General features: G+C 47.2%; 1 protein-coding gene across 2 annotated transcripts in view; it reads left to right on the top strand.

Annotated features, from left to right (window-relative positions):
* The window catches only part of GRIP2 (glutamate receptor interacting protein 2), a 242,594-nt gene that overhangs the window by 209,477 nt on the left and 6,853 nt on the right, over positions 1-26,264 (top strand). For both annotated transcript variants that reach the window (XR_010614346.1, XM_065687418.1), the window contains exons 13-21: positions 143-288; positions 948-1,028; positions 9,266-9,332; positions 10,105-10,250; positions 10,540-10,684; positions 14,695-14,834; positions 17,175-17,351; positions 20,337-20,490; positions 23,603-23,723. Coding sequence is in view for 1 of the 2 variants with exons in the window: in XM_065687418.1 (XP_065543490.1) it covers positions 143-288; positions 948-1,028; positions 9,266-9,332; positions 10,105-10,250; positions 10,540-10,684; positions 14,695-14,834; positions 17,175-17,351; positions 20,337-20,490; positions 23,603-23,723 (1,177 nt within the window). In the remaining variant the exon portion in view is untranslated. The remainder of the gene's footprint in view (positions 1-142; positions 289-947; positions 1,029-9,265; positions 9,333-10,104; positions 10,251-10,539; positions 10,685-14,694; positions 14,835-17,174; positions 17,352-20,336; positions 20,491-23,602; positions 23,724-26,264) is intronic.

The raw sequence follows: 26,264 nt of genomic DNA, 5'->3' as shown, positions 1-26,264 counted from the left end.
TTGTCTCTACTCTGTGTATCTTGTAACAGATTTGCTGGGCAAAGTAACTCATGGCTGGCTGTGGGGCTTTTTTTTCCTCCTTTCCTCTTTTTCCCTGCCTCCTTGTTTCCCTTTCCCTCTTTTTCCCCAATGTGGACTGCAGGTGTGGGCTGCTACAAGTAGGAGACAGAGTCCTTTCTATCAATGGCATTGCGACCGAGGACGGGACTATGGAGGAAGCGAATCAGCTCTTGCGTGATGCTGCGCTCACGAACAAAGTGGTGCTCGAGATTGAATTTGATGTTGCAGGTACGTTGCCAAAGGACTTGCTGCTCCTCACTACCCACAGAGCTCTGCCTGGAGCTTTGCTAACCCACAGCGGGGACTCTGTTCTCATAAATACAAGAGGTTTTCTCTAGAGCTTGAAGGGAAGAGCAAGAAGACCTTGTGAGACCGCTGCCATTTCTTGTTGTCCTCTAATGTGCACTGAGATGGAGGGTCCTTCTGATCCTTTCATAAATGCCTTGTGCTCACTTGGCTGAGAGAAGCCTTAGGAGTGGATAAAAAGGCCACCTGCACTTTAAATATTTGGTCATTAATATGATTAATATTAATGTTAATTTATAGCCTTGACACAAGGAGGGAGCCCAAGGTACTGGCTGGGGCTAGAGTGCAGCTTTATATTAAAACAAAAGAGAAATGACATTGTTTTCCTTTAACATTGATAGACTGCCTCAGTCTCGAAATGCTGCATGATGTGAGCACTTGACTTCATGTTCAGAACATGTATTTTTAATGAGAATCCAAATTTTAACCTAAATTCCTCATGGCCTCAGATAACAACCTTCTTTGAACCAATGAAGTTGAGCTTTATGGGCTTGTCTTCCTTGGTTCTGAAGAGACCATTCATGCAACTGAAAACTCTCTTTTTCTTCTCTTTTCTGTCTTGTCTGTTTTTGGGTTTATAGAGTCTGTTATACCCAGCAGCGGTACTTTCCATGTTAAATTGCCCAAGAAAAGAGGTGTAGAGCTTGGAATTACAATCAGCTGTAAGTATTGCTCAGACTTGTGCTAGCAGTTACAAGAACTGTTGCTTTCCACTCTGGCACATCAGAGGGTCCCAATGGAGAGAGCTTTGATGATGTGGGGTTTCCTGGTAGCACTCACAGTGCTTGTGATTTATCCCAAACTGAATTAGATGTGCGGCTCCTGTCTCCACAAGCTGGTGACTGCAGAGTAGAGCAGCTGCATGAAGGGTTGAGACAAAGGATGTGTCTCAACTGATCAGTTGGTCTGTGTTGCAGACTTTTATAGTTATATTATATTAATATTTAATATTACGTTTACTTCCTTGCTCACAGTTGTATTATGTTCCTTTTAAAGAAGATTTGCCTGGGTCTGGTGGGACTCTTGCAGGGAAAGCTGGAGGGAGGAGAGCACGTGTGAGGTGAACCCGCAGCTTAAAGGGGAAACTGCCAAGAGGAGGAGGAGAATAAAGGGCCTAAGAGGTGAGGGAAAGCACTTGAGGGGTCAGGAGGGTGCTGGGCAGGGTTTGCCAGGAGCTCTTGCATTGACTAACCCCAGCCGTGGTGATGGAGATCCTTGTGCCAGGACATGGTGGGCACTGAGAGAATGAGACATAAACCTTCTTCCTTTTCTCTGCTCACTCTTCATTAATTGTCTTTCTCTTTTGAAGTATATTTTTAATTTAAAGGCCTTTCGGCCTCTTTGTAGAGGATGCTGTAAGGAGATGATATGGGCAGATCTGTCCCAAATTTTTGGCTAACCTGGGGTGTTGTTATGCCTTGCATCAGTGAATTTTTCCTTTCTGACCCCTCTTTCACTGGTGGGTAAACCGAGTTGAATCATCTCAGATTTGCCATGCCCAGAGGCTGCCACCACCTCTGAGCTGAAACAAAGCAGCTTGTGAGACTGCAGCGATGGGATCTTGCATCTAAGCCCTCAAAGCATGGACCCAGCTGTGTCTGGGGAATGGAGTTGCTAGGGACACTTTAAAACGAGAATTCATTAAAATAGATGAGCTGTTTGCAATTACCTCTTGGCATTTACAACGTTAGTTAGGGAGTTAATTGCAGGTCTTCTGGTCTAAGTGGGGTTATTCTCAGGAGTGACTTGAACATCGACAGCAGGGTGGCTTTGCGCCCTGTGTTATTTCTTCTCCCTCTTCCCAGCTTCTCCTGTTTGTGCCACAAGGGTAATCCTGAGATTAAAGCACAGTATTTAACATTTGGCTTGGCAACAATTAATGTCTGAAGACATCAAAGTGCTTTCTGAGGGCTATGGGGTTACCTGTACTGACATTTCACTGGCGGGGGAGCTGGACATGGCACAGCATCCCAACCCATGCTGGGTTCCCAGCCCACTGGCCTGCTCCCTGCACTGGCATTATGATCTCAGGTAGCAACCTAGGATGATGGATCTGGTAGCAAAAAACTTCTGTCTTGAGCATGGGCTGGGGTTTCACCCCATTTAAGCTTCAAAGCTTAGTTTGTATCTGGGGCTGGTGAGCAAAACGACCCCAGGAGTTGCCAGCAAGACTATTAGTTTTAATTTGTGGAGGCTCACTGAAATGGGGTCCGTCTCTGATGTGCATTTACACTTCAAACATAGTTATATGCTGAAAAGTTTTTCATTTGAAATTTGTTTAAAGAATCGATTTTACACACTGTTTAGAAACCTCCGCTAAATAAAGAGAAACTCACCCCTGGGTGTTAAATAGTTGGGTACCCGTTATCCAACTACAAAGCGGTTTTTAAACAGTAAAATAGATCTGATCTCTCTGATTGTTGAACATGTTTGCAGAACACTGTCTGAGTGATGCATACGCATAAACTTAAGGTATATTTCAGTCCTTTGCTGAGTCAAAGTCAAAATTGTGTTTACAAATGGAGCGAAAGACAGCCATCCAGAAAATGTGCAGTGGCAAGGATGGAATGCTACTTGAATCTTAATTCTGTTTTCATATACTAGTCTGTATAAGCCTATGTCCACATGACCCTTAGCAAATTAGATCTTAATTTTGTCGCTCTGCCTCTGACCAGGCAGGTAAATATACCAGTTTCAAACATTAAAACCAAAGCAAACAGCCTTAAGGTAAGTACCTCCTGCAGAGACACGATGTGCATGCAAGCAGCAGAGGAAAAGAGGTAAAAATAACTCTGTTTTGCTGAATTCCTCCTGGTTCTGCAGATTTGAATGCTTGTATAGATCTAGAAACAGCTTTTACAGCTTTCCTTCTGACACAGAAAAGCATATAACTATTGTTTTAAGGTAGGGGACTTGGTTTACTGGCCTCCCACATTGGATTCCTGGTCCCTACTCTCTGAAACTGGGGCAGGTTAAATAGATGACAAGCCGGAGGGGTCAGTAGAAGACCCTCTACACTGTTGTGGCCACAGAATTGGGTTTGTTCCTAGCCTTTGTGGTCCAGCTACACTGTAAATGAAAGATGAGTCGCGTTGGTTGAGGTTTAGATCTCGGCTTTAGCAGGCTCATCTGTAGTTCATTCCTGTGTCTGGGAAGGTTTGCTGCTGCCTTCTTACATGGGCATAAAGTGTTACGACCTCATCAGAGGAGCACTACAGAAATAAAAGCGATCAAGTTCTTGCTGTGCTGTGGCTCTCAGAGCTAATTGGAAGATGGGCCTAAGTAAAGCAGTGAGGAGAGCAGGGTTCTTGATAGATGCATTGGAAGAATTCCTGTAATGGAGCTGGTTGCAGGAGGACCTATAAATCTGCTAGAAAGCCTCATAAAAGGGCTGAAAACCCAAGAGGTTTTTGTATGAGGTTCTGAGATGAAATGTATGTTTGTATGCTGGTTCTGGGATGAGCATACAGGGGAGGGTCTGTGCTTGCTCTTGGTGAGGGGCCGATGTTTGCTGTGGGCATTTCGTCTTCTCCAGGGTCTCAGGGTTTTCCATAAAGAGAAGGCTTGGGATGGGCAAGGCCCTGGTAGTGATCTATGCACACAGATGGGTTTCTTTCCCCTGCTCAAACACAGTGTGGCAAAGGGGTGCAGCAAATCGAGATGCACAGTGCAAATATATGCATATAGCATTATTTCCTCTCCCATTCCCCAAAGGATAAATAGGAAATCCAAGGGGTGGCTGTCTTACTGACTGTGCTTTGTATTAATGTGGCACCTCAGTGCCCTCAGGCCTCATTTCAGTCTCCTACATTTGCTAAGTGAAAATTAGCAAAGCAAACCACTGAAGCTGCTCTGTTTCCGCTGCTTCCGTGCATTTCATCCAGGGGTGAAGGGGCAAGAAACCAACAAAATTGGTCTCATTTTCTCCATCCTCCATTGTCTCAGTTTCTGTCCAAGGCTGCATTTAGTTATAAACCAGATGTTGCAGAGCAAAGTGTGAAGTCCTTTCAGCTCCATGTGGTTCAGAGCCGCGTGGGCTGTGGAGCTCACTCCTTTGCAGGGACCTCAGAGGTCCTCTGAGTGGTGGGGATACAGAGATTTTTGACACAGGGATGCGAACAGTTGGCTTTTGTTAGCCTGAAAGACTCATCTCCATTAGCAGAACACATGCCTTAAGTGCTCTAATCTCGCTGGCTGCATTCAGTTCTAATGACACAGTTTATGCCATTGTAGGTTTTCTGTAAATCTCTCACAAATTAAAATCTCCAGCAGTGAGAAGCTAATAGTTGTGTATTATTGTATGTTCAATACCTAACCTCTTAAAATAAGATATGGATTTGTTATTAGCCTCTGCAAAATGATAGTTGATTACACAAAAGATTGCTCTTTGTGTCTGGCTGGGTTTTTCTGGTCTGCCTCAAATAGCCTCTTTAAGGGCTAGTTGTGAAATGTGCCGCAGGGTACAGGTGTGTTGGTGTTGCTGTTGAAACAGGTATTGAAAGTGCCATTCATTTTAGATGTGTATTAATGCTCTATATAGTTTGTTTATCAAATTACCTTTCTATATCTTTACAAATCAATTCCTGTGCCCTTGGCATGAAGTACTGCAGATAAAGAGTAAGCAGTATATCTGCTTGCAGGAGATAAAACCGGATTTTAGGTAGATAGATGACTTTGATTAAGTCGCTTAAGCAGCGTAATCACTGTCCTAGCAAGGAGATAGATCTGTTGAGCTGAGAAAATCTAGCTTTGCTGGTGCTGGATTAGCCTGGGACCTGCCACCAGCCCAGCAATGTGCCCAGCAGCCTCCTGTCCTACCCCCTCACTATCACTGCAGCTTCAACTGAGATGTGCGGCTGATTCACTCCGGTGCTTTTACCAGAGTGGGATGTTCTGTCCTGGTTTTGCTACCTGGAGATTTTGAAAGGAAATAGTTCTGCAGAGGGGTAAATATCCTGCTGGTAGCACTGCTAATTTATGCTGCTGCTGCTAAAACTAATGAATGATAGAGGGAAAAGCTGGGCACTGGGATTTGATTTTCACTTTTGGTAATCGAGTCTGATTTGCTTTAATTCTTATTCCTTAGCTATCCTGAGTTTATTTGCTTTCTAATTTTGTTTGGTTTTCCCCATGTATAAATGCTTCCTTTCTTGAATGTATTCTTATGGCATTATTATAGAATCATAGATTCACAGGATAGTTCGGGTTGGAAAGGACCTTAAGATCATCCAGTTCCACCCTGCCCCCTTGGGCAGGGACACCCCCCACTAAACCATGCCACCCAAGGTTATAGTTTCTTTAATTACACATTGGCAGGGAGCTGCTTTGGCTTGGTCAATAACGAAGGGCATTTGTAACAGGCTGATGCGTGTGAGATGTGCTCGTGCTCCTTGGAGGGGAATAATTTACCAATAGGAGTCATTATGCATTCTATTAAAACCACAAACTGGACATGTGTTTCTGGCCCTGTCATCCATCACAGAGTAAATGCCAAGTGAGCCAGAATCCCAGCAGAGGTGGCGAGAGACTGAAAGCAATTTATAAAAAGTAAATAACAGTATTGATCAATTCACCTTTTTATCACCGCTCTGTCACCACTGCCAAGCAGTGGTTTCGGTCTGAGTTTCTTCCCCACTCCATGCTTCTCCCTTCACCAGCTCTTGATTTATAGAGCTTTCTCTGAGCCACTGGAGCAGATTCGAGCTATGCTTTGTACTGGTAACCCCCCAAAAATACAGATAGATCTGAAAAAGAGCTGCTTCCAACTGAAGTGGTTTGCCCTGGCACGTGGAGGCCATGACCAGAACCCCTGCTGAGAGAGAGCATGGCCATGGGTTTTTGCTCACCGGCTTCTGCCTCTGTGCCTTGGTTCATCTCTTCCCCTGACTCCTTTTGCTTCCGTCTCCATCGTACAGACAGGAAAGCAAGACTCGGTACCCAAACCATGTCTTCCTGCAGCAGAGGTACCAAGGCAATGTCCTTTGAAGAGAAATAACCACACTGACAGCAGAAATAAATGGATAAAGAGGCTTTACTCATCAGTGCAAGTATCTTAATTCCAAAGGCCACAGCTCTAATAAAAAGATAATGTCATTTAATTTATTTTTTAATTGTAGGCAAATTGCTTTATCTAAAATCTCACCAGACATTTGCATATCTAATGCAGATCTAGTGCAGATCTAATGCAGACCTAGACTGAGCCACCACTTCAGTGAATCATAGAATCCCAGACTGGTTTGGGTTGGAAGGGACCTTAAAGCTCACCCAGTTCCAACCCCCTGCCGTGGGCAGGGACACCTTCTACTAGACCAGGTTGCTCAAAACCCCATCCTGCCTGGCAGAGGGCTGCTGTTTATCTCCATATAGGTACTCTGATGGCAGGAACAGTTGTATGCAACTGTGCATGGCTCTTCTATTTAACTGAAGCCTCAAGTAAAGCCATTCGGAAAGCACAACCTCCAGGAAAACCTGCAAACAAAACCCAGAATGTTTTTTCCTTAAAACTCACTTAGTTTCCTCATGGCCAAAGTGCTTGGTTTCTCACTTTTGCTTCTGATACAGAAGCTTGTGCTGTGTTCAGTGCTGACACCGATTGCAGAGCTGCAGTAGGATGAGGTCTCACTGTGCTCAGAGACTGACTGCAGGCAGGATCCCACCCGTGTAAGGCAGACACTGAGATAAACACCATTTCTGCAGAGCTGGGGGAATATCATTGTCTATACTTGCCTTTCGTCTTTGCTTTCCCCCATCTTTACTCCTTTGAGTGTCCATAGTCTTTGGACATATTGTTGTGGCTGTGGCTGGGTCAGGTTTAGAGATGGTCATCCCCATCCCAGCAGCAGGACTGTGGAGATCCTCCCTAACCTCTTTCTGTCACACTGCCTCTGCTTTGAAACCAGTAAACAACCCTTGCAGTGAAGTCTTTTTGCTAACCTGGCTCATTTTGACAGAACCAGGCTAGGGAGCTATTACACATGCAGCGATGCCAGCCCGACCCAGGGCTCAGGGTGTGCTAACAGGGTCACCCATCACAGCTGCTTGGACCACAGTGTTGTACACCTCACTCAGCAGCAAATACATCTCCTATATTAAGCAAGAGAACAGCAATAGTAATAACAGGGTCATACATCTCTGTCCCCTGTGCTGTTAGTCAATGGTGTGTGGCCTTCTCAATCAGAGGGGGGATTTCTGCATTGATTTTAGCTGCTGCATCCCATCCTTCCATCCCACTGCTCAGTCGTGCCAGTGTGTGTCTCTCTATCTGCTGGCTGGTCCATGCTGTGGACAGGTTGAATATGAGCCCTCAGTGAATCTCCATAACTCATCCACTTCTCTTTGACATGCAGACACAATCTGAACATGAGTGTCCAGACCAAAACTGCCTGGCACTACGCTCCAGTAAGGCACTGGGGAAGATGATTCTTCCAGGCTGTGTATCATTCAGCAGTCACATTGCTGTGTCGATTATAAAATCAGTTACAGTCTGCTCTTCACTGTCTGACCTTTTATACTCAGCCATGCCACAGCTGAGACTGGCTGTCTTTTCGCTCTGTTCAGTACAGAAGGTTTAGTTATATCTGGCAGAGGATATCCTTACAGGTGACAGGCTAGCACATATGTTTTTAATCCTCATAAATGAATGCAAACCAGAGAAAAACCTAGAGCAATGAGGTTGATAAGAGGAAGAGCTTATTGCTTTATGTCTGACACTGTGGGGTACCCTCTAACTGCTGTGCAGGCAGCTGGATCTGTGTGGAAGAACTTCTTTACTGTAAGAGTGACAGAGCACTGGAACAGGTTGCCCAGGGGGGTTGTGGAGTCTCCTACACTGGAGATATTCAAGGCCCGCCTGGACAAGTTCCTGTGTGATGTACTGTAGGTTACCCTGCTCTTGCAGGGGGGTTGGACTAGATGATCTTTTTAGGTCCCTTCCAACCCTTGGGATTCTGTGATTCTGTGTGATTCTGTGGTCAATGATGATGTGCTTCACAGATGTTTTAATCTCTGACCTGCACCTGATCTGTTCAGATGCAGCAGGTTCCTTCCTTCCTATGCAGGGAGAGAAGATCTGTCAGCTTTAAATGGGGTGATGCAATTCCCGTGGTAAGGCGAGAGGGAATGATGTGGTGTGAGAAGGATGCTCTTGGCATATGGGCGGGGTGTGGATGGCAGAGAGGTCAAGGGGGTTTGAATCATAAATCTCTTGGATTTCTCAAGACAGCAGCAGGTCTTGCAGGCAAACCTGAAAATGTGAATGCTCCCAGAGATGTGAACTCGCATCTCTTGTGGGCTAAAAGTGTTATCAGGGTCAGGAGAGAAGGGTTGGAAACTACCGCTTTCCAGCTGCAGCACTGAGACCAGCCCTGATTTGTCTGGTTGTATGTTGAAGTGATCTGAGGAGCTGATCCGGCTCAAAACCAGTGGTTTATCTTGTTTTTCCTGGGTTATTTTCTACCTGGAAAATTTCCCAGCCCACTTTCCTTCAAGAACAGGGAAATGCTCATATTAATCACAGCACTGAGTGAGGTACTCCCTAGGCACCCGTGCTAATGTCTGACACTGCCACAGCCATTGATTCACTTGCTGTGTGGTGTCAGAGATGTGGGCGAGCGGGTGTTTAACAGTGCTGGGATGAGGCAATCCCACCTCTTGCTGCTGGATACCACATGTTCTCCCCTTCAGGAGGAGTCCGAGGGGAGCAGCTAGTTAATGTGGGCAAAGGGCAACCAACAAACTTTTACAGGGATTTACTGCTTTTTATTCCTGGTATGGCTTCACAGCATCATTTTGTCAAAGGAATATTAATTCCCTTTCCTTATGACTCCTTCTCCCCATGAACCACCCCCATCCTAGATAACGGACCCAATGCCAAGCTTTGTACCATGTGTCTCTCTTGCAGCTGCAAGCAGAAAGCCTGGGGAACCTTTGATCATCTCTGACATCAAGAAGGGGAGCGTAGCACACAGGTGAGTGCAGAATCCCCCCTCTGCCAAGCCCACTGCAAAACGTTCAGCCCAGTAATGAGAGATAGAATGAAGCCCAGGCACTAGCACATGGGTCTGTTTTTTGCCAGCATCAAGGAGATATCAACCCTAGAGGTTTTTCTTAGACCACAATAGGGTTTGCAATAGAAACCGTATTGAAGGGAGTTGAGCTAACGGAGAAGGTGGCCAAGCCACTGATTCAGACGTCTACTGACCCTATAAGAGGCGGATGTTTAGCATTTAAGAGCATGTAGTAAAGGGCTTCATATAGCCCATAAGGTGCTGTGGCTCGTCAGGTAGTTTGCCATGTCTCAGTTCTCAGTGAGTGAATTAAGAGCACTGATAGAGAACTGTGCAAATAACTCAGGATTTATTGACTTCACCTCTGATCCCAGCACTTCATAGCAAGGCTTTCAAAGGAATTCAGTGCTGCTGGATGGCTCTTTTTTGAGTGCTCATACAGGAGTTTCCGTAGGAGGTAGAATATCTCCCAGTTAAACATCAGGCATTTGTCAGTGCTGTAGGTTACCCAGGCTGTATATCTGATCTTCCTGCCTTGTTCTATGTTGAAGAATGCTCTGCACAAGCTTCCTTTCCTTAAATTACAGTTATCCCAGACCATGTTCATGGTTGTTTCTCAGATCAAGGCCAGCAAGAAGTTAATATTGTCATTGCCACCGCAGGACTGAATGTGTCATGGGATCTGAAAGGCAAATACAAATGTATTTCTAGTTTTCTTTTCCTTTCCACACAGAACTGGCACCTTGGAGCCCGGAGACAAGCTGTTAGCCATTGATAACATCCGACTCGACAATTGCTCAATGGAGGATGCAGTGCAGATTTTAAGGCAATGTGAAGACCTGGTCAAATTGAAGATTAGGAAGGATGAAGATAACTCTGGTACAGAAATCCTGATGCAAACTGGTGCCTGTCCACTGTAATGACATTTCCCAATAGGTAGTGCAAACTAACAAAGATAAGAGCTCTGCTTGTCCAGTCACCACTTTCCAATTGATTATAGTCTATTTTTGTTATTCTGCCCTTAAATGGAGTCTGGAAGGTTAAAATCCAGGTTGGTCTGAGCATGGCTGACAACCTCGGGCTTTCACTTCTAAATGCTGACAGTCTTTCCTGTGACCTTTTTCATCTGGCTCAGTACAGAATTCAACATCCCTGTTTTCTCTTTCAGATGAGCAGGAGACAACCGGTGCTATTATCTACACAGTGGAACTGAAGCGATACGGTGGCCCCTTGGGAATAACCATCTCCGGGACAGAGGAACCTTTCGATCCTATTGTCATTTCGGGCTTGACTAAACGAGGGTTGGCAGAGAGGTGAGGTTTGGGGGCTGGAGGGTTGACTTGATATGGGATGGGATCTTGGGCTTTGCCAGTCTTCCTTCTTCTGAAGTGTTTTAGTCTGCTAAAAAGGAAAGGTGCTGTGATGGTACCAAGCACTATGAAGCAGGGTGGTTGGGACTGTGCTCTCAGGGCAATGAGAGTGCCTTAAAGCAAGGCACTCTGGAAAAGTTGGATCCAGTGAGTCAGTTGAATGCAGCAGCCAGGAACGTATCTGCCCTTCCTCCATGGGGATGCTTTCCTGGTCTGTGATTTTGCTTGCATATCTTCATGGGGAGAGTGCCCATAAAACCACTTCTGTCTGGGACTTGCCTATTGCTAAACTACAGCTTATGGCCATGGCAGTGCTCTGTCCTGGTGAAACCACAGATCTTGGGGGTCTTCTGACCTGTTCTTGCTGCTTGCTCAGCCTGTGCATGTGGAGATACCTCAGCTCAGGGCTGACGTGCCTCAAGCAGCAGACATTTATACTGCATACACGTAGGTGCAGATTTACCTTTAGCAACCAGGAAGGTTGACTGTGTGCGTGCCTGTGTCTGAATCTATGTGCCTGTGTGGGATTTAAAGGATCAGGACAATGCTGAGATATAAGGTGGAACTGAGTCGTACACTGTATCGTAATTAATCTGTCTGTATGGTAGCTGTGATTTGTAAATAGATCATTTCAGCAGCCCTGAAGTGGCAGAACAGCAGCAATTAGGTGCAGAGTGCTAGACCTTGGGGAGGTTTAACTGCAGACCTGGCCTTTTTGCTCTTCCTGTTTCAAGGCCACACTCCGTCTTAGCTGGGGGCTGTAAAAAGCCCAGTACCTCTTTCTGCACTGCGTTCCTTGAGCTCTCTACATGCATGCTGCTGCATATTTCCATTGCTTCTCTTTGGTACAGAAAGCAGAACATTAGCATCTCCCGAGGAGTAAGAAAGAGGGATGGACTTTATTAGTGATTCTTCTCTTTGGGGATTTATATCACTGCTTGCTGCTACAGGATTCAGGCTTCTCCCTTAGAAAATAATAGCCACAGAGTATCTGAGGCTTTTCTGCATAGCAGATCTGCACTGTAACTGCAGCCCAGCCTGAGAGAGGTTAAAGGCAGAAAGCCCAAGCGCTGTCAGGTGTCAGAAGACAGCTTTGTACCCTTGTTGCTCTCAATTCCCTCTGCAGTGCTGTGGCTGTTCCTCCTTTGAACTCGGATACACATCAATGACTACTCCATGGAGAAACGTAGTGCAGGCTAGTGCTGCAGTACCACTGGATTTTGAGGAAGAGCTGGCAGGCAGTAAGGGATGAAAAGCCTTTTGAGAAGAGCGATGGAGCCACTCAGCGTGTTCACTGTTCCTAACTAACAAATAACAGTGTGGAGGAGCGGCGTGGGGATGGAGCAGTGCGGGGATTTCTCCGGATAACCTTGGCTCACTGTGGGGAGGGTGAGGAGTGCTGGGATGAAGGCTGCAAGCAGGAATGTAACTGGTTTTTGAAGGGCACTGATTTAAACCCAGATCTGTGACCGTGATCTGGTCATGGATCCTGTGATCCTGTGCTGGAGCACAGGACATATTTCAGCAGCACTAGCACAGGATGGATCAGATCCCATTGCCTGATAAAGGGAACGTGTTGGCAGCTCCTGTAAAGGCACCAGCCTGTGCTGCAGCTCAGGCTGCTCGCTTGGTGATGGGAAGGCAGGGTGTCCTCTAGGATCTGTCACACATCTGTCACAGTGGGTGACATGCTGTCTAAGCTGAAAAGGCTCCAGATCTGGATGATTTTGGGTTTATCTTGTCCTTGGAACATTTTTCTCCTTGTACTTGTCTGGTCTTGCAGCAACCTACAGAGGCAGCTCAGGCTGCCAGGTTGGTGTCAAGCAGTGGCTTTCTCCCATGTGTAGCCTCAGTTTCCCCTCCTTCAGTGCCTGCAGGTAGCTTTAGCTTCAGTCATGGAGCTTGTTTTCTTTCTTCTTGGGAAAGGGAGTATGTCTGAACAATATTGTTCAGTTCTGGTCACAGTGTAATGGTTCTCCAAAAGCAATCTGGGGCTATTGCTGGCATTTTAAAGTGCCTGCCCATCCTCTGGTGCTGCCTGGTCAAATAGATGGGGTAGCTGCAGGAGGGTTTTGTCCAGGAGTGCTCAGCACCAACCCATGTTGGCAGGGAGGGAAGGGTAGTGGCTCTGCCCATGTGCCATGTACATCCCTACCATGTGCATGCAGCCCCCCCTTCTCCAGCGTGTGTCTGCAGCCCCTTTTACACCTTGCAACTTCTCTATTGCTGTTCCCTTGGGTTGGTTTGTGTTTGAGGTGAATTAGGGGTTGTTAGTGACAGTGGAGAGGCACAAGGGTCATTAGGTAGAAACAGAGTTCTCTGTTGCTCCTGCTCGCTCGGCATAGGGGTGCCAGGAGATGGGCAGATGAAAGGACTGGACCTTGATTTACTTTCCCCCCCTTGCTGAACGTGACCTTTCTCTGTAATAGCTCCTCTCTTTTTCCCTGCTGAGGGACTTTCACAGTTTCTGCAGAGCAGTCCTGTTGTTCAGACACGGGCTGTTGGGCTGCTGTCTTGGGTAGGAGATGTGTCCCATACTGGGTTCTGGGCTACAGCAGGATGCCCTCAAATGCTGAACCACTGCCGTGAGCCAAGGATCACCTCTCAACTGCCAGCAATTAAGCTTGATTTTTTTATGACCACGTAGATGAAACTTTGAAGGCAAATGCTCCGGTTCCAGTTTGATCTGTGATTTATTTGAATGCCCAAGTTTTCCCTGAAGGCTTTTCCAGGCTGATTTGGATGGGATGAGATGGACATCTAGTGGCTGATGGGACCGCTATGCGCTGTCCAAGTATTGCAGCAGCAGCAGACCAAACAGTCCTGCCTGCTGCTTGCCTGCATTTCCCAATTTAATGTGTACGTAGCAGATGTTTCCAAACAAAGCAGTGTGTCTACCAAAGTCTGGGGGAAGATGAGTAGCTGTTTTGCCTATGACAGCGCATTAAATCCCAGTTCTGCAGGAGAATTTGGAGATGTGCCTGAGAGAAGCACTTTGCCATGGAGAAAAAGGTGCTGCAGTTCAGATGTGCATCTCCTCCTGGCTCGATCGCACAGGTTCCTGGTAGCTAAACCTCACTGCAGGGCTGGAGGAGGACGGGATTCCTGCTCTCGCTGGCATTAGGGAGTGTGAGTGTGGTGAGCTCGGTCCAGCCAGCAGCAAGCGTGAGCTCCTGCCTTGCAGCCAGCTCTGAGCACATCCTGCTCTGCCTGGAGCTGCAGCAAACACGAGGAGAGGTAAAGTGAACCCTGTCTGTGGGCAGACACAGAGGGGAAGGATGGAGGAGAAAGGGGGAGAAGTTTGTTCCTGGCTGTTGCCTGAGGATCTATTTAGCTGAGAGCAGAAGCCAGTACTGGAATGTAGCTGTGCAATACAACGCAGTAACTGCTCCTTAGAGTGCTGGTCCTGATGGAGAAAGTCACAGAGGTGTTGCTGTGTAGGGGTGAGCTTTAAACACATCATGAACTGATCTGCAACCAGTTGAGTGGATGCTTGCGCACACAGTCTGTGTGTGTTGGGCCGTTTTGGTCTTGTTTTTCAGTGGGTTTCTACGTTTGTCTTATCGCTTATTTCCACCAGTGTGAAGATGGCCTTCAGTCTGGTGGACACTGCACACTGGAAATGCTTGTGCTTTTAATGTGTACACCCTTTGCTTTAAGGAGTTTTGATTGTAAGCTTCTCTGCAGCCCCAGGTCTCAAGGGGCCTGGGATCTGAGGAAAGAAGACATTCCTGTGCTTATTTGTATGTATATACACAGGTGGAAGATGGGGAGGGACCCAGATTCCTGCTAGTGTCAATGAAGAGGAAATCATGGGTATACCAAGGGAAAACCAAGACATATTTGAAAGTGCAGAGACTTACCATGCTATTGCTCCAAGTGACAACATAACAGCCTGTTTCACAGAGGCAGATCACTCCTCTGAAGGTTCTAACAGTGCCTTTTCTCTCCAGAACCGGAGCCATCCACATCGGTGACCGGATATTAGCGATTAATAACGTGAGCCTCAAGGGCAAACCCCTGAGCGAAGCCATCCACCTGCTGCAGATGGCAGGAGAGACGGTCACGCTGAAGATCAAGAAGCAGATGGAGAGTGAGTTGGGATGGTTTGGGATGGGAGAGGGAAGGGATCCCGCGCGATGGAGGAGGTAACGCTGTGGGTTTTCCTTTATGGGCTGTGGGAGGTGAGATGAGGGCAGTGGTCAGGGGCAAGGCTGGGCACAGAGGGGGAAGGTGCGTGTTTTCTGACTCAGATGAAAACCAAAGGCAATGCAGGGGATGTCTCTGGTACTGGGAAGAGAGTAGACAGCAGGATTAGTGCCGGTAGTCATTTTCTTTCCGCATTGACCCCTTGGGCTGTTGCTGCTATTGCCTGTCCGTGGGGGTGTTTCACCCAGGAGTGAAGCAGAATTGCCTTTGCAAGTAGAAAAGTGCAGGGTTTTATTGTTGTTTTGTTGTTTGAGCCAAGGGGACTCTGAGCTGGTAAAATCCATGGAAAAACCCCTCACCTTCAATTCAGCTTTTTGAACCCAATTAGCAATAGATCTTTGCCACCTTTTCTCCTGGCTTGGGGTCCTCAGAGCATCTTTCCAAGCATCTGCCTTCGCTCTAGAGATCCCCTTCTCGTTTCCATTCCAAGCTCCCTGTGGCTTTGATGCTGTTCTTTGTGACATGGTATCCAAGAACAGGAGCATACTTAGTACAGGCAGGTCACTTTTTGGGGGGGACAGAGGAGGGATTGGTGAAACCAGGGAACATGCAAACTTCACAGCCAAACAGAGGCTTTTTCATGACGTTCAGAAAGTAGCTCATCCGTTCTGGCTGTGTTTCTGTCTCTTCGCACACCCCATATTTTCTATCTCTTTTTGTGCCATGCTTCTGCAGTCTCTAGATTTAGTTGGACCTACCTGGCCAATAGCCCATGGTGCTATGGGAATTGGAAGCAATACAGTGGTCAAGCTCTTCCAAGCAAGCATGGCCCGTGGGATGTCTGTCCTGCATCTGATGAAGCAGCCTTGCTCCTAAACTTCTATAGACCTCAGAGCAGTTTGCAGACGTGTGGCAATGCACTTGCTTTACAAATCAGAAAGTCGAGGCAGGGAATGGGGACTTAGCAAGCAGAGGTAGAACTGGGGAGCTCATTCCTTTCCAAGAAACCCCACTCTTGTTCCCTGCAACCGAGCACCTCAATCCTTGGTCTGAAATGCCCCTTATCCCCCCTGCCGACACTTAGCATTGTCGCAGCCACTCGCTGGGGTAATTGACATGCAAGTGCCAGTTGGAGCCTCCTTAATCATTCTGAGAATGAAGCAGTTGTAATTGAAGTTTCAAGGTAATCTTGACTTAATCATGGGGAGCAATCTTCTGAATGCTTGGAAAATAGGGACCTTCAGGGCTTTGTTTGGTAAAATAATCTGTCCTCATTGACAAATGAAGACTTTCAGAGGGCTTTTTATCCCGGTCTCTGTGGGTTGGAGATCAGGCTAACAGGATGTCTAATCAACAAGGACTCTAAACTATTCAGTACAAAGAAATGCTTGTGCTGAGAAACCATTCCATACATAGCTTGTACCTGAAATGGGATCTGATATAATGATAATAAGGGCCTATTAGTACTAAAATAATGAAAGGGAAGGTCTGAGCTTCATCACCTGTATTCAACTTTCCATTTTCCAATCACTAATCAGGGGAAATTCAGCCCCGAAATACCAGGCCCAGGAATTCTGCATTGTCATGAAACTCTCTCTGGAGAGGTGGTGGTTAGCCTTGGGTTGATGTGAGGTTGTACATTCTTGGAAGGGGGCTGTAGTTTCAGCTGTGATAGTCTGGGACCAGGTTGCGTTGTTGGAACCTCATTAAAACAGAAAGTTTGCAGCCAGCACCCTGACTACATGGAGTGGCAGAGGGAGGGGGAATGGCTTTAAGCTGAAAGAGGGGAGATTTAGGTTAGATATTAGGAAAACATCTTCCCTGGGAGGGTGCTGAGGCGCTGGCACAGGGTGCCCAGAGAAGCTGTGGCTGCCCCATCCCTGGCAGTGCTCAAGGCCAGGTTGGACACAGGGGCTTGGAGCAAGCTGCTCCAGTGGAAGGGGTCCCTGCCCGTGGCAGGGGTTGGAGCTGGAGGAGCTTTAAGGTACCTTCCAACCTAAACCAGCTTGGGATTCTATGGAAGGCACAAGAAGGTGTGCTTGAGAGCTGAGATTAGGTGCCAACTCTCTCAAATCCCCATATACTCCATGTGCTAAAATCTCAGAAGGTCATTTCTTGCTTCAGCTTGAGTTAAGAACACAACATTAAATCCTTTCAACCACATTGCACATGCCTTTCTCAGCTACATTGCAAGAGCTAAAGAGGTTCTTCAAAAGACTCATGGGCTTGGCCCTATGTCAGTGTAAGTCTTCGTGCGTGCTAAAGCAGCGTGTTCTGGTTTCAGAATCCTATCCCAAGAAGTCGGGGAGTATAAATGAAATGAGCGACCCAGAAGATGACCTGACTGACTCCCAGAAAACTAGCAAGCTGTCTGAGATATACTCCAGCACAATTCCTAGCATGGACAATGTGATGGATTCCTGGGATGGTTCCGGCATTGATGCTGGGTATGGAAGCCAAGGTAAGCCAGGGTTGTCTTAGGGGCCTCAAGGCGAAGATAGACAGAGCCCCTGGATCTTCCTGGAGACTGAATATGAGCTGAAGCCTGTGGTCTGGCCATATTTACATGGCTTCTTGCTTCCAGCAAGGAACAAAATGGATTTTAAAGTGCACTCCTGTGGTGCTCTGAGCTGATGAATCTGCTTTAGGGTTTATTGGCACATTTTTGTCTGGCTTATATGGCATCACACTGTTCACAGTGTTTTCACAACCATTGCAGCACTTCGTAATTCACATAATCGGAGGACGTATTCACTGGCCATATGTCTTACAGAGTATTTGGTCCATAGCTCACTTCTAATTCCCCAGAGAGGCCCTGTAGGACATATTAATCCTCTTCAGGATGTTTTAAAATCCACGAGAATGTCTTGTGACTAGGAGCACTCACTTAACAGAATAATTAAGGTAATACTACAAGAAAGTATTTCTAACTCTCTAGTGAGTGATCAGATGAGCACACGTCTTTGAGGCCAGGTTTATTCAGCTGTGGCTTCTGGCAGGCACATGGAATTGGGATGAAGGATACTGTAGTCATGGGAACAGATCTTTTATTCAGAGAAAACCACTGGAAAATAGTTATTCCAGTTCAGATTTAGTGACGTAAGCTTGTCTTAGCCCATGTTGAAACAAAACCAAACCCTGAACTACCTCTGCAAAGGGAATTGGTGAAAAGACTGCAGAATGGGAAAACAGGGAGGGATGCTGCAGGAGCAAAGCACCTTCAGTGTGTGCTGAGCAAGGTGCGTGTCTGTGCTCACTGCACTCTGAGTTAGGGTATAGTGCATGGGTGTCTTTTCTGCCATGCCTGTGTCTTCCTTCAGCCTGCACTGGCCTGAGGTCTTAATTTGGGAAAGCATTTGGGACTGGAGGCTTCATTAAGGAGGATTCCCTTGGCCTTCATCATGCTGTGGTCCTTCTCCATCTATTAGGACGTTAACACAAGTTGGATACTGGGTTTAGACTGGTAAATTGAGAATGAGTAACTGAGCACAGAGCCCCAGGGAGCGGGGCTGGTGCCAAGCTGCCCAGCATCCACAGGCTGCAATTCTGCTTCAAGAAGCTCTCTCCTCTTCCCTGGCAACTGCATTTGGCTGCATGGTGGTGCTGGGAAGAGGGTAGGGAGAAGGACATGTGGGGTTGCCCATGGGATACGCAGGGAAGGCCAGATGCAGGGAGACCTGCCTGGAGATTGGGGTTTACATCCCGAATGGAGAACTATAGATTGGGCTCTGCAGCCTTGTGGGTTTTAGGTTCATCCAGAGCTCTAGGAAACTGCTCAAGGAAGTGTTTGGGCTGTGCTGGGCTTGGTGGGATCGTGCCACCAGGTGGCTCTGAGTTCCAGGGATCCAGCCTATCCCTCTGGAAGGAGGAGGTGAAATAGTGGCATCCAAGTGACAGCTCTGCATACATACCCCTGCACCCACTGCTGCCCACCTACTACGGAGACCTGGATCCAGGGACCTTGTTCTGCTCTGGCGGGCAGCGAGCGCTCCTGACTGCCGTGACCTGTTGGCAAGCACTCATCCTGGGGCTCCTCCAGAGCGGTCTAACCTTTAAAAACACACGGAGGAAACACTCAGCTAAGTGAAATAACAGACCCTGGCATTTTCAAAGGAAGGGCTGGCGTTGTCTTTGGGTATTTCCAGTGCTCTGAGCTGTCTGGGAGGTCAAGTCTCCCTTAATGATGTGTTTCTCCTGTTACCTCTTCCTGTTCGCTTGGCACAGCGCGTGATGGAAGTGCACAATACTTCTTGGAAGGGCTGTGGGGATTTCTCTGAAACACTCAGTGGGCAGCAGGAGGTGGGCAGGGGACTCGGGAGATTTATTTCCACTGCAGATGGCACTGATGCTGCTGAGGAATGCTCTGGTTTGGAAGGTTTCTGTCCAGGCAGCTACGTGGGGATCTTGTGACTTTGTAGTGGTGGGTTTGCATCTCTGGAGTAAGACACTGCAGTACAGGAAAGCCTATGGGGGCAGAAGTAATGAAATGTGTCTGATTTCATCCCAACAGCCCCTATTGATCTCTTAGCAAATGTGGTACAGAAGAGCCTCACCTTCTCTCAAGCCAGCAGAGTTTTAACTCCTGTTCCTGGCTTTTCACACATGTCCCCAAAGCAGTTTTCCGCACCTGCACCAGCTGATCCCAAAGGCATGGGAGGGCTCTGCTGGCTGCAGGAATTCCCTGGTGGCAGCTCTTGGGATCAGGGCTGGATCTTCCTCCTTTATCACTGCGGAGCACAGTGAAGCTGGTGACCACCACCAGGTACCCTCAGTGCTATTACACTTGTTGAAGGGAAGCTGTTGCTTCTGGATGCTCTGGATGCAGTTTCTTTGCTGCTGTCCTTCTATATCCTATTACTTTTTTGTGATGTCCATTAAGTCCCAAAGGCAGCTGAGAATCTAAATGAATCTAAATAAATATAAATGTGTTTTTTTTTTTTCCCAGTAGAAATTGAGCCTTCAGATCCTCCCAAACAAATGGGGTTGGGCACACTGAGGGAAGCTTGGCAGCATCTTCTCTTTACCCTTTGAAAGCCTCACTGTATTTAAAGGTGGCTGCATCAGCAGCACAATTTCTGTTGGGTTCAGTGTGGAAACAGGAGCTGTTAACCAAGGTTGGAGCTGGCTGGGGTTAGGATCTGCACCTGTGGGTATACATAGTCCCAGGTATGTGGATCCCAGACCAGCAAGTACTCAGAATTGGGAGAGCAAAGGAGAAATGGAGCATCTTGTGACAAGATCCTGAGAAGCTGCTTTGGTTAAAGCAAGAACAGATGGGAAGAGCAATTCGTTTTGGATGACCGAGATGGAAGCAGTATGCAATCTATACTGCCTCAGGTTTGGGACTTTAGGAAGGAGGCCCTCCTGGCTCAGCATGACTTATGCCAGTTGGGCTTTCTGACCAGCTATTACCCTCTCTTTCTCCACCCCTTCTTGCCTCCCCTAGGTACGTACATACCTCAGGCTGCAGGAATAGCCCTCCATCCACATGAATGGAGACACAGCAGGCAAAAGAGCAGCACCCCTCCGGGGGACCCCAGGAAAAACTACCCCTACATGGATGGAAGCTTCAGTGAAGATGACTGGGACAAGCCCAGCAGGTACGGAGGGGTGGGAGGAGGCAGGGAGGAACGTCTGCAGATGTGGGTGTCAGTGTATAGGGACAGTGGGGCATGGGAATGTGATGGAATGGCCAGCAGTGTCCCCATCTCGGCATCAGGAAGCCATGGGGAGGGGTGCTGGGGTGGTGAACCCCCTCCACATTGCCAGGTTACCCTGGGGGTAGCTCTGTGGCACCTCTGCCATGGCCAGGGGACGTTTGTGTCTGAAGTCAGGGCGGTCTCAGCTGCATGCACCACAGGTTCTTACTACGTCTCATTCTCCTGTCTTGCCATGTAAAGGCTGCAGTGTTTTCATAGTTTAGGTGTAATAAATAGATACGATCAGGGCTCTCCCCGCATGTGTTGGCCAGACACAACAGCTCAAAACAGCCATGAAACAAAACAGGCCAACCAAAGCTTTTGGAGGACCAGTATGAGGTTTCATGTCCAAGTTACAATCTCCCAAAGCTGTGGCTGGAACATCTCTCTCCATCACACTTCATAGAATCATAGAATAGTTCGGGTTGGAAAGGGCCTCAAGATCATCCAGTTCCAACCCCCCTGCCATGGGCAGGGACACCTCACACTAAACCATCCCACCCAAGGCTTCGTCCAACCTGGCCTTGAGCACTACCAGGGATGGAGCACTCACAACCTCCCTGGGCAACCCATTCCAGTGCCTCACCACCCTCACAGGAAAGAACTTCACCTGGGCCCTTCCAACACCACAAATAAAGCCACGTTGAGTGAACATGTTCAAGATAATCCCTGGGCTCATCTGGTGTGGAAGAAATCCTGCAACACCTCCTGAGCCCATGGAGGAGGCTGCAGCTGCCCCTTGCTTTGGGTCAAAATCCTGCTGGATTTGCCCCTTGCCGAGCCACACGTGGTGGAAAAGCCTCGTTGCTTTATAACTCTCCCCTTGACATCCTCCAGAGTCCCCATAGTCGTGTGTGTGTCGTGTTGTTACTGTCAGTTCTTTTTGTTTCCTCCTTATTTTGTTCCTTAACTTTTGTTTGTCCAAACAGAACCCTTAGAACATCTCATGGCCATTTCCACCTATTTAAAGAGGATCACACTGGCAGGAAGGCTGGCAGTGGCGGAGACTTTGTTCTTGTTTTGCATCTCAGTGAGAGCCAGCTCGCAGCGGTCACTGTCCCTGGTGGCCCTCGCAGCGAAGCCAGCTGAAGTTAGCAAATCTGAGCCCTCAGAGCTCTGCACGTCCCTAATGAGGGCTCCAAGCCCTGATGTCAAAGTGCAAGTGAAACGGTTCACGCTGCTGAGTGCTTTTATTAGGGAGGAAAACAAACTCTCTCTAGCCCTAGCTGCCTTTAGCCTGTAAAAACCTGCTGAGCCAGTGGTGTGAGAGCCCCCGTTCTGATTCATCTGTGTCCTGGATGTGTGTTATACGGCTGAACTGAGAGGCAAGAAACTGGTAACTGGAAGGGACTTTTGCCTCCTTGGGAACCTGAGAGCAGAGGAAGGAAATGAGTAAGGGGAAAGAATTGAAAATTCCTTTTAGGGGGAAATTTTGGTTTGTTTTTCTAAGGTCTTGCTGTGTGGGTTTTTGACCTTTCTGCCTGGTGTGAAGGCTACTGCCCTTTAAAAGCTGATGAAAGGAAGGGGGGGGGGGTGGTGGTGGTATTTAAATGCAGTAAGCCACTTCAGATACTGCTCCCTCCAGTCAAGCCGTAATCCCCGAAGGAGCAAAAGCACATGTGTGTGAGTTTATGTCTCCTACAGGCTTCCATTTAAACCCTTAAATGAAAAGCAAAGCGTGTGCTAAAGACTTTGCAGTTAATAGAGATCTGGAAAAAGCTCTATTAATAGTGCAAGGGGTCATTATATATTTAATGGAGGCCATCCTCTGTTTGACTTGTGCTCAAGTTAAATGTTCTGACTCTGCTAAATGGCTCTGGTGGATGAGCTCCCTTCCTTAATGATGACCATTAAGCCATGCAAGTGGTGCCAGATGTTGTGGAGGTGGAGCCTTGCCCATGCAGCTCCTAATAAGATGTGTAGAAGATGCATTAGGGCTGCTCTAATGTCACTGTCCCTTTGGGGTCTCTCCCCATGACACATTAGTGGTTTTATTGTGACCTTCATTTAACACCACAGAGAGTTTAATTCAAGAGGCTCCTGTTAAACTGAGCACCGAGAGTTCTGCATAGAGCTGTGCTCAGTAAGCAGTGCCTGGTGTCGCCTTCTTTGGCTTGTTCAGAGAACTTCAGCATGTTTAATTGCTATTTGCTTTAGCAGTCCAAGAATTGGCCTTGGCTTGTGGTCAGAGATAAGAGATGGTGAAACATCCAAGGTGGGAAATTGCAGAACCCCCAGCAAGGCACATATGGTGTTCACGTTAACATACATTGAGAGAGGTCCTCTCTATCCTTACTCTCAGTTGTAGATGGAACTGGTGGCAATCTTTACATGGTGGCAATCTCTACATGGCAAAAAGTGCCATGGCTGTTATGTAGCCAAAAAAAGAAGGTAACAGCTCAGTTCCCTGGCCAACCCAAAGCAAATGAAACGTGGTTTGTATGGGTTATACATGACACTGTCGATATTGCTGGCTGTTGTGTGCATTTGCTTGTCCAGCCCAGGGCAACCATTTTTATATACATCTCTGCATTATTTACTCTCATAGAGACCTAATGTATTTATCATTTTCTCACCATGTCTGTTACCCTCTGTGTTTTTCTCTCTCTTCTCAGGTGTTCTGTGTCTCAGATCTGAGCTCTATCCCATCAGCCTTTGTACTAACAGTCTCTGAGGCTCCTGGTTTACCCATAACGCATCCTTTTTTCTTTCACTTCTCTATTTCACCAAAACGTCTTCCTAAACCTACAATCTTCCTACAGGCACTTTTTAATTTACCCTTTGAACTTTGACATTACTACACCAACTTAATTCTTCCTTTGAAGGACTCTTGTTAGTAAATGCATGGAGGTCTCGTGTGCGGACTCTTGTCTGAAAAGTTCATATTGTTTGCTTTTGTATATGAAGACTCTTCAAGTCTCTGCTTTTACTGGTGAGACACTTGCTGTAGCCTTGCGGCTTTCACCCCGCTGCAGAAGAGTGCTGACAATGTTTGGTTCCTACGTTACAACAGATACCCCAACCGCCAAAACGGCCTTGAGACCACTCACGAGGATAGTTTTTGGCGTGTTTTTGGAGAAGCTTTGGAGGATTTGGAAACATGCGGCCAGTCTGAGCTTTTGAGGGAGATTGAGGTAAATCCCTTCCTGAATTTGCTGCTGATTCCATTGCTTTGCTCTTGCCCTAAATGTTAGACTGTTTCCCCACATCGGTTAACTGCCCGTGGCATCCCTGTGCTGCCGGTGGTGTGAAGAAGGGTTTGAGTTTAATCTCAGTTTGTGCTAATGGATAACTATGTCTCATTAGATAGTTGCTTGTGTGCACTTTCCCCCTGTGCCGATGACTTACCCACCAGGAACTCCAAGCTCCTTTTGCAAACCATTGCTGGCCAACAATCTTCACATGACTGTTGGCAAACCTTCCCTATCAGATGGTAAATAAACCCTCTGCTTGGAAGGATATTGTCTGCCCAAAGCAATTACAGGCCAAGCAAAAGGAGCCCCCTTTAGCCCTACTGGGACTGAAGCCTTGGCTTACTTCAAATATAGCCTTGCCCAACATACATCTTGCATTCAGCTGTCACTCTGCCGGAAACTCTTTCAGTGAAATAGGTAATTGGAAGCTTTTCAGCCGGGCTTCCCCATGGAAAAATCTGAGAAAGTAATTGCTTCCTGCAGAAATAAAGGTGTTTCCTCTCTTCACAAGCCACTTTCTCTTTTCTTTATCCAAAATGCTTTGGAGGTCGTGTTATTGTGTCCGGTTATAGGATAAGGAGCCTGGATTTCTAAGGTGTGCGATGCAAATAAAGGCCCCCCTCAAGACTGTGGAGCAGCAGGAAGCAAACCTGCCCAGCAGGATGGGACCTGTGCTGCTCCCCTCCCTGACTCAGCTCCTGCAGCCTAAAAGAAGGAGCAGGACCCCGTGAGCTCATCTCTCCCCTTGCCTTCTGTGCGCCAAGGGCCAGAGAGAGCTCACCGGGTCGTGCCCTCCATCACCCCCGGTGGGGCTGTGTTTGTGCACAATTGCATCTCTCAGGCTTCAGAGAGAAAAAGGCAATTTCTGAGTAAGTGGAGGTGGAAAAGGAAAGTCCTGTTTTGGTCTGTGCGGTGACAAAGGACTTACTAATTGTTCTTTCCTCCTTGATCCTTCCCAACTGTAAGTGGGGGAGGAAATCTCAAGTAAATTCATTGTGTTGAAACACAACCCCCTGTATTTATTATCTTAACTGCTTAAGAAAGTGCTGATTTAACAAAGAACAAACCAACACAACAAACCCCACAAACTGTAACCTCTTCCTTTAATCACTTGTTTCCTGGACCTGAATGTATGTAGAAATGAGTTTAGGCAGCTGCTCTCAGCCTTGCTGTTCAACTGTTGTTGAATGCTTAAGGAAAAGGTACCCCTCTGAAATGATGCATAGATGTTTTTCTCTTCTACAAATCTTCACTTGCGATGCCAAGTCATCAATCAATCAACACATAATGGCTGGCACCTAAATGTGAAAGAGGGGATTTGTTAGACTGTGAAATGTCAGGATAGAGAAAACATCCTTGTGCCCAATCCCTTTCATTTTCCAGGGATCCATAGTGCAGAGATCCTGTTTCAAGGCTTTGGAGCTTTGACAGTTACAGCAATGCTTTAAAAAACTAAAACAATGAGAGTCATTCAAGATGACCCAAGATAGCCTGGAAACGGGTTCACACACAGTAGCAATCCACTTTGAGACTATGGGGTGTGGGTAGAAACAGGCTTTTTCCAGTACGTCTGGTGGAGCACCTGTCCCTGCTTTGCTTTGAGGGCAGCCAAGACGTGGGGAAAAACAATGCAGGGCAGCCACAGGCTGGAGAAGCCTGGAATTGTCCTTTCTGCCGCTTGCCCTTAAGCCGAAGCACCCAGCAAATTGTTTATGATGCTGCAAGGAGTATCTCAGTGCCTTGAAGGTAGGAAAGGAGGTGAATGCTCCTGGGTACTGGCTGGTTATGGCACCTATAGGGTGTGAGGGAGGACAGTAGCACAACGTGCAAAGACCTTTCTGTCTCCTCACTGGCTTTGTGGTGCCGGTGTTGGTACAGCATGGCACAGCACCCTGGGGTGCGTTGAGGCTGCCTGAGCTCACTGAACAAGCAGACCCTGTTTGGCTGTAATGATGATTTTTAATCTGTGTTTCAATATGGGGTAAGTCCACATCCTTCCAGCACGTAGCAGGTTTGGGGGTTTTGGCCAAGCTCAAACTGGTTACGTCATTTTTGTGTGAAGACCTGAAAAGCACAAAGCTAAAAGGTTGTGTTTGGGAATAGGGTGGGGAGTCCTGGCATTTTCATCCTGCCACCACACTTTGCTTTGTTCGCCTTTGTTCCAGCTTGGAGCAAAGAGCTGGGAGGCCTTCATTAGAGGTTTAGTGAGATGCTGTTTACCCCGTGCACAGGAGCAGTTGCTCTTTGACTTGTCAAGTTTAACACTGCAGAATTTTGCTGTCTGCTCCCCACCTTTCCCTTTTTTTCCCTTCTACCTTTTGACGTTTAATGGGACTGCAGACCCTTGGAGCCTAAACTCCGAAATGACAGTTTTCATTACGCTGTTTAAATGGACTCTGTGACCTGGAGCCAGTTGAGGTTCCACAGACTGGATTCTTGACTCCTTTGTTAGCTTTGATCAATGTAATCTCATTAGTGAAA

This window comes from Lathamus discolor, chromosome 7 (assembly GCF_037157495.1).
Source record: "Lathamus discolor isolate bLatDis1 chromosome 7, bLatDis1.hap1, whole genome shotgun sequence".
Lineage (NCBI taxonomy): Eukaryota > Metazoa > Chordata > Aves > Psittaciformes > Psittacidae > Lathamus > Lathamus discolor.
Note: the sequence above shows the minus strand (reverse complement) of the source record. Positions and strands in the feature narration are given on the sequence as shown.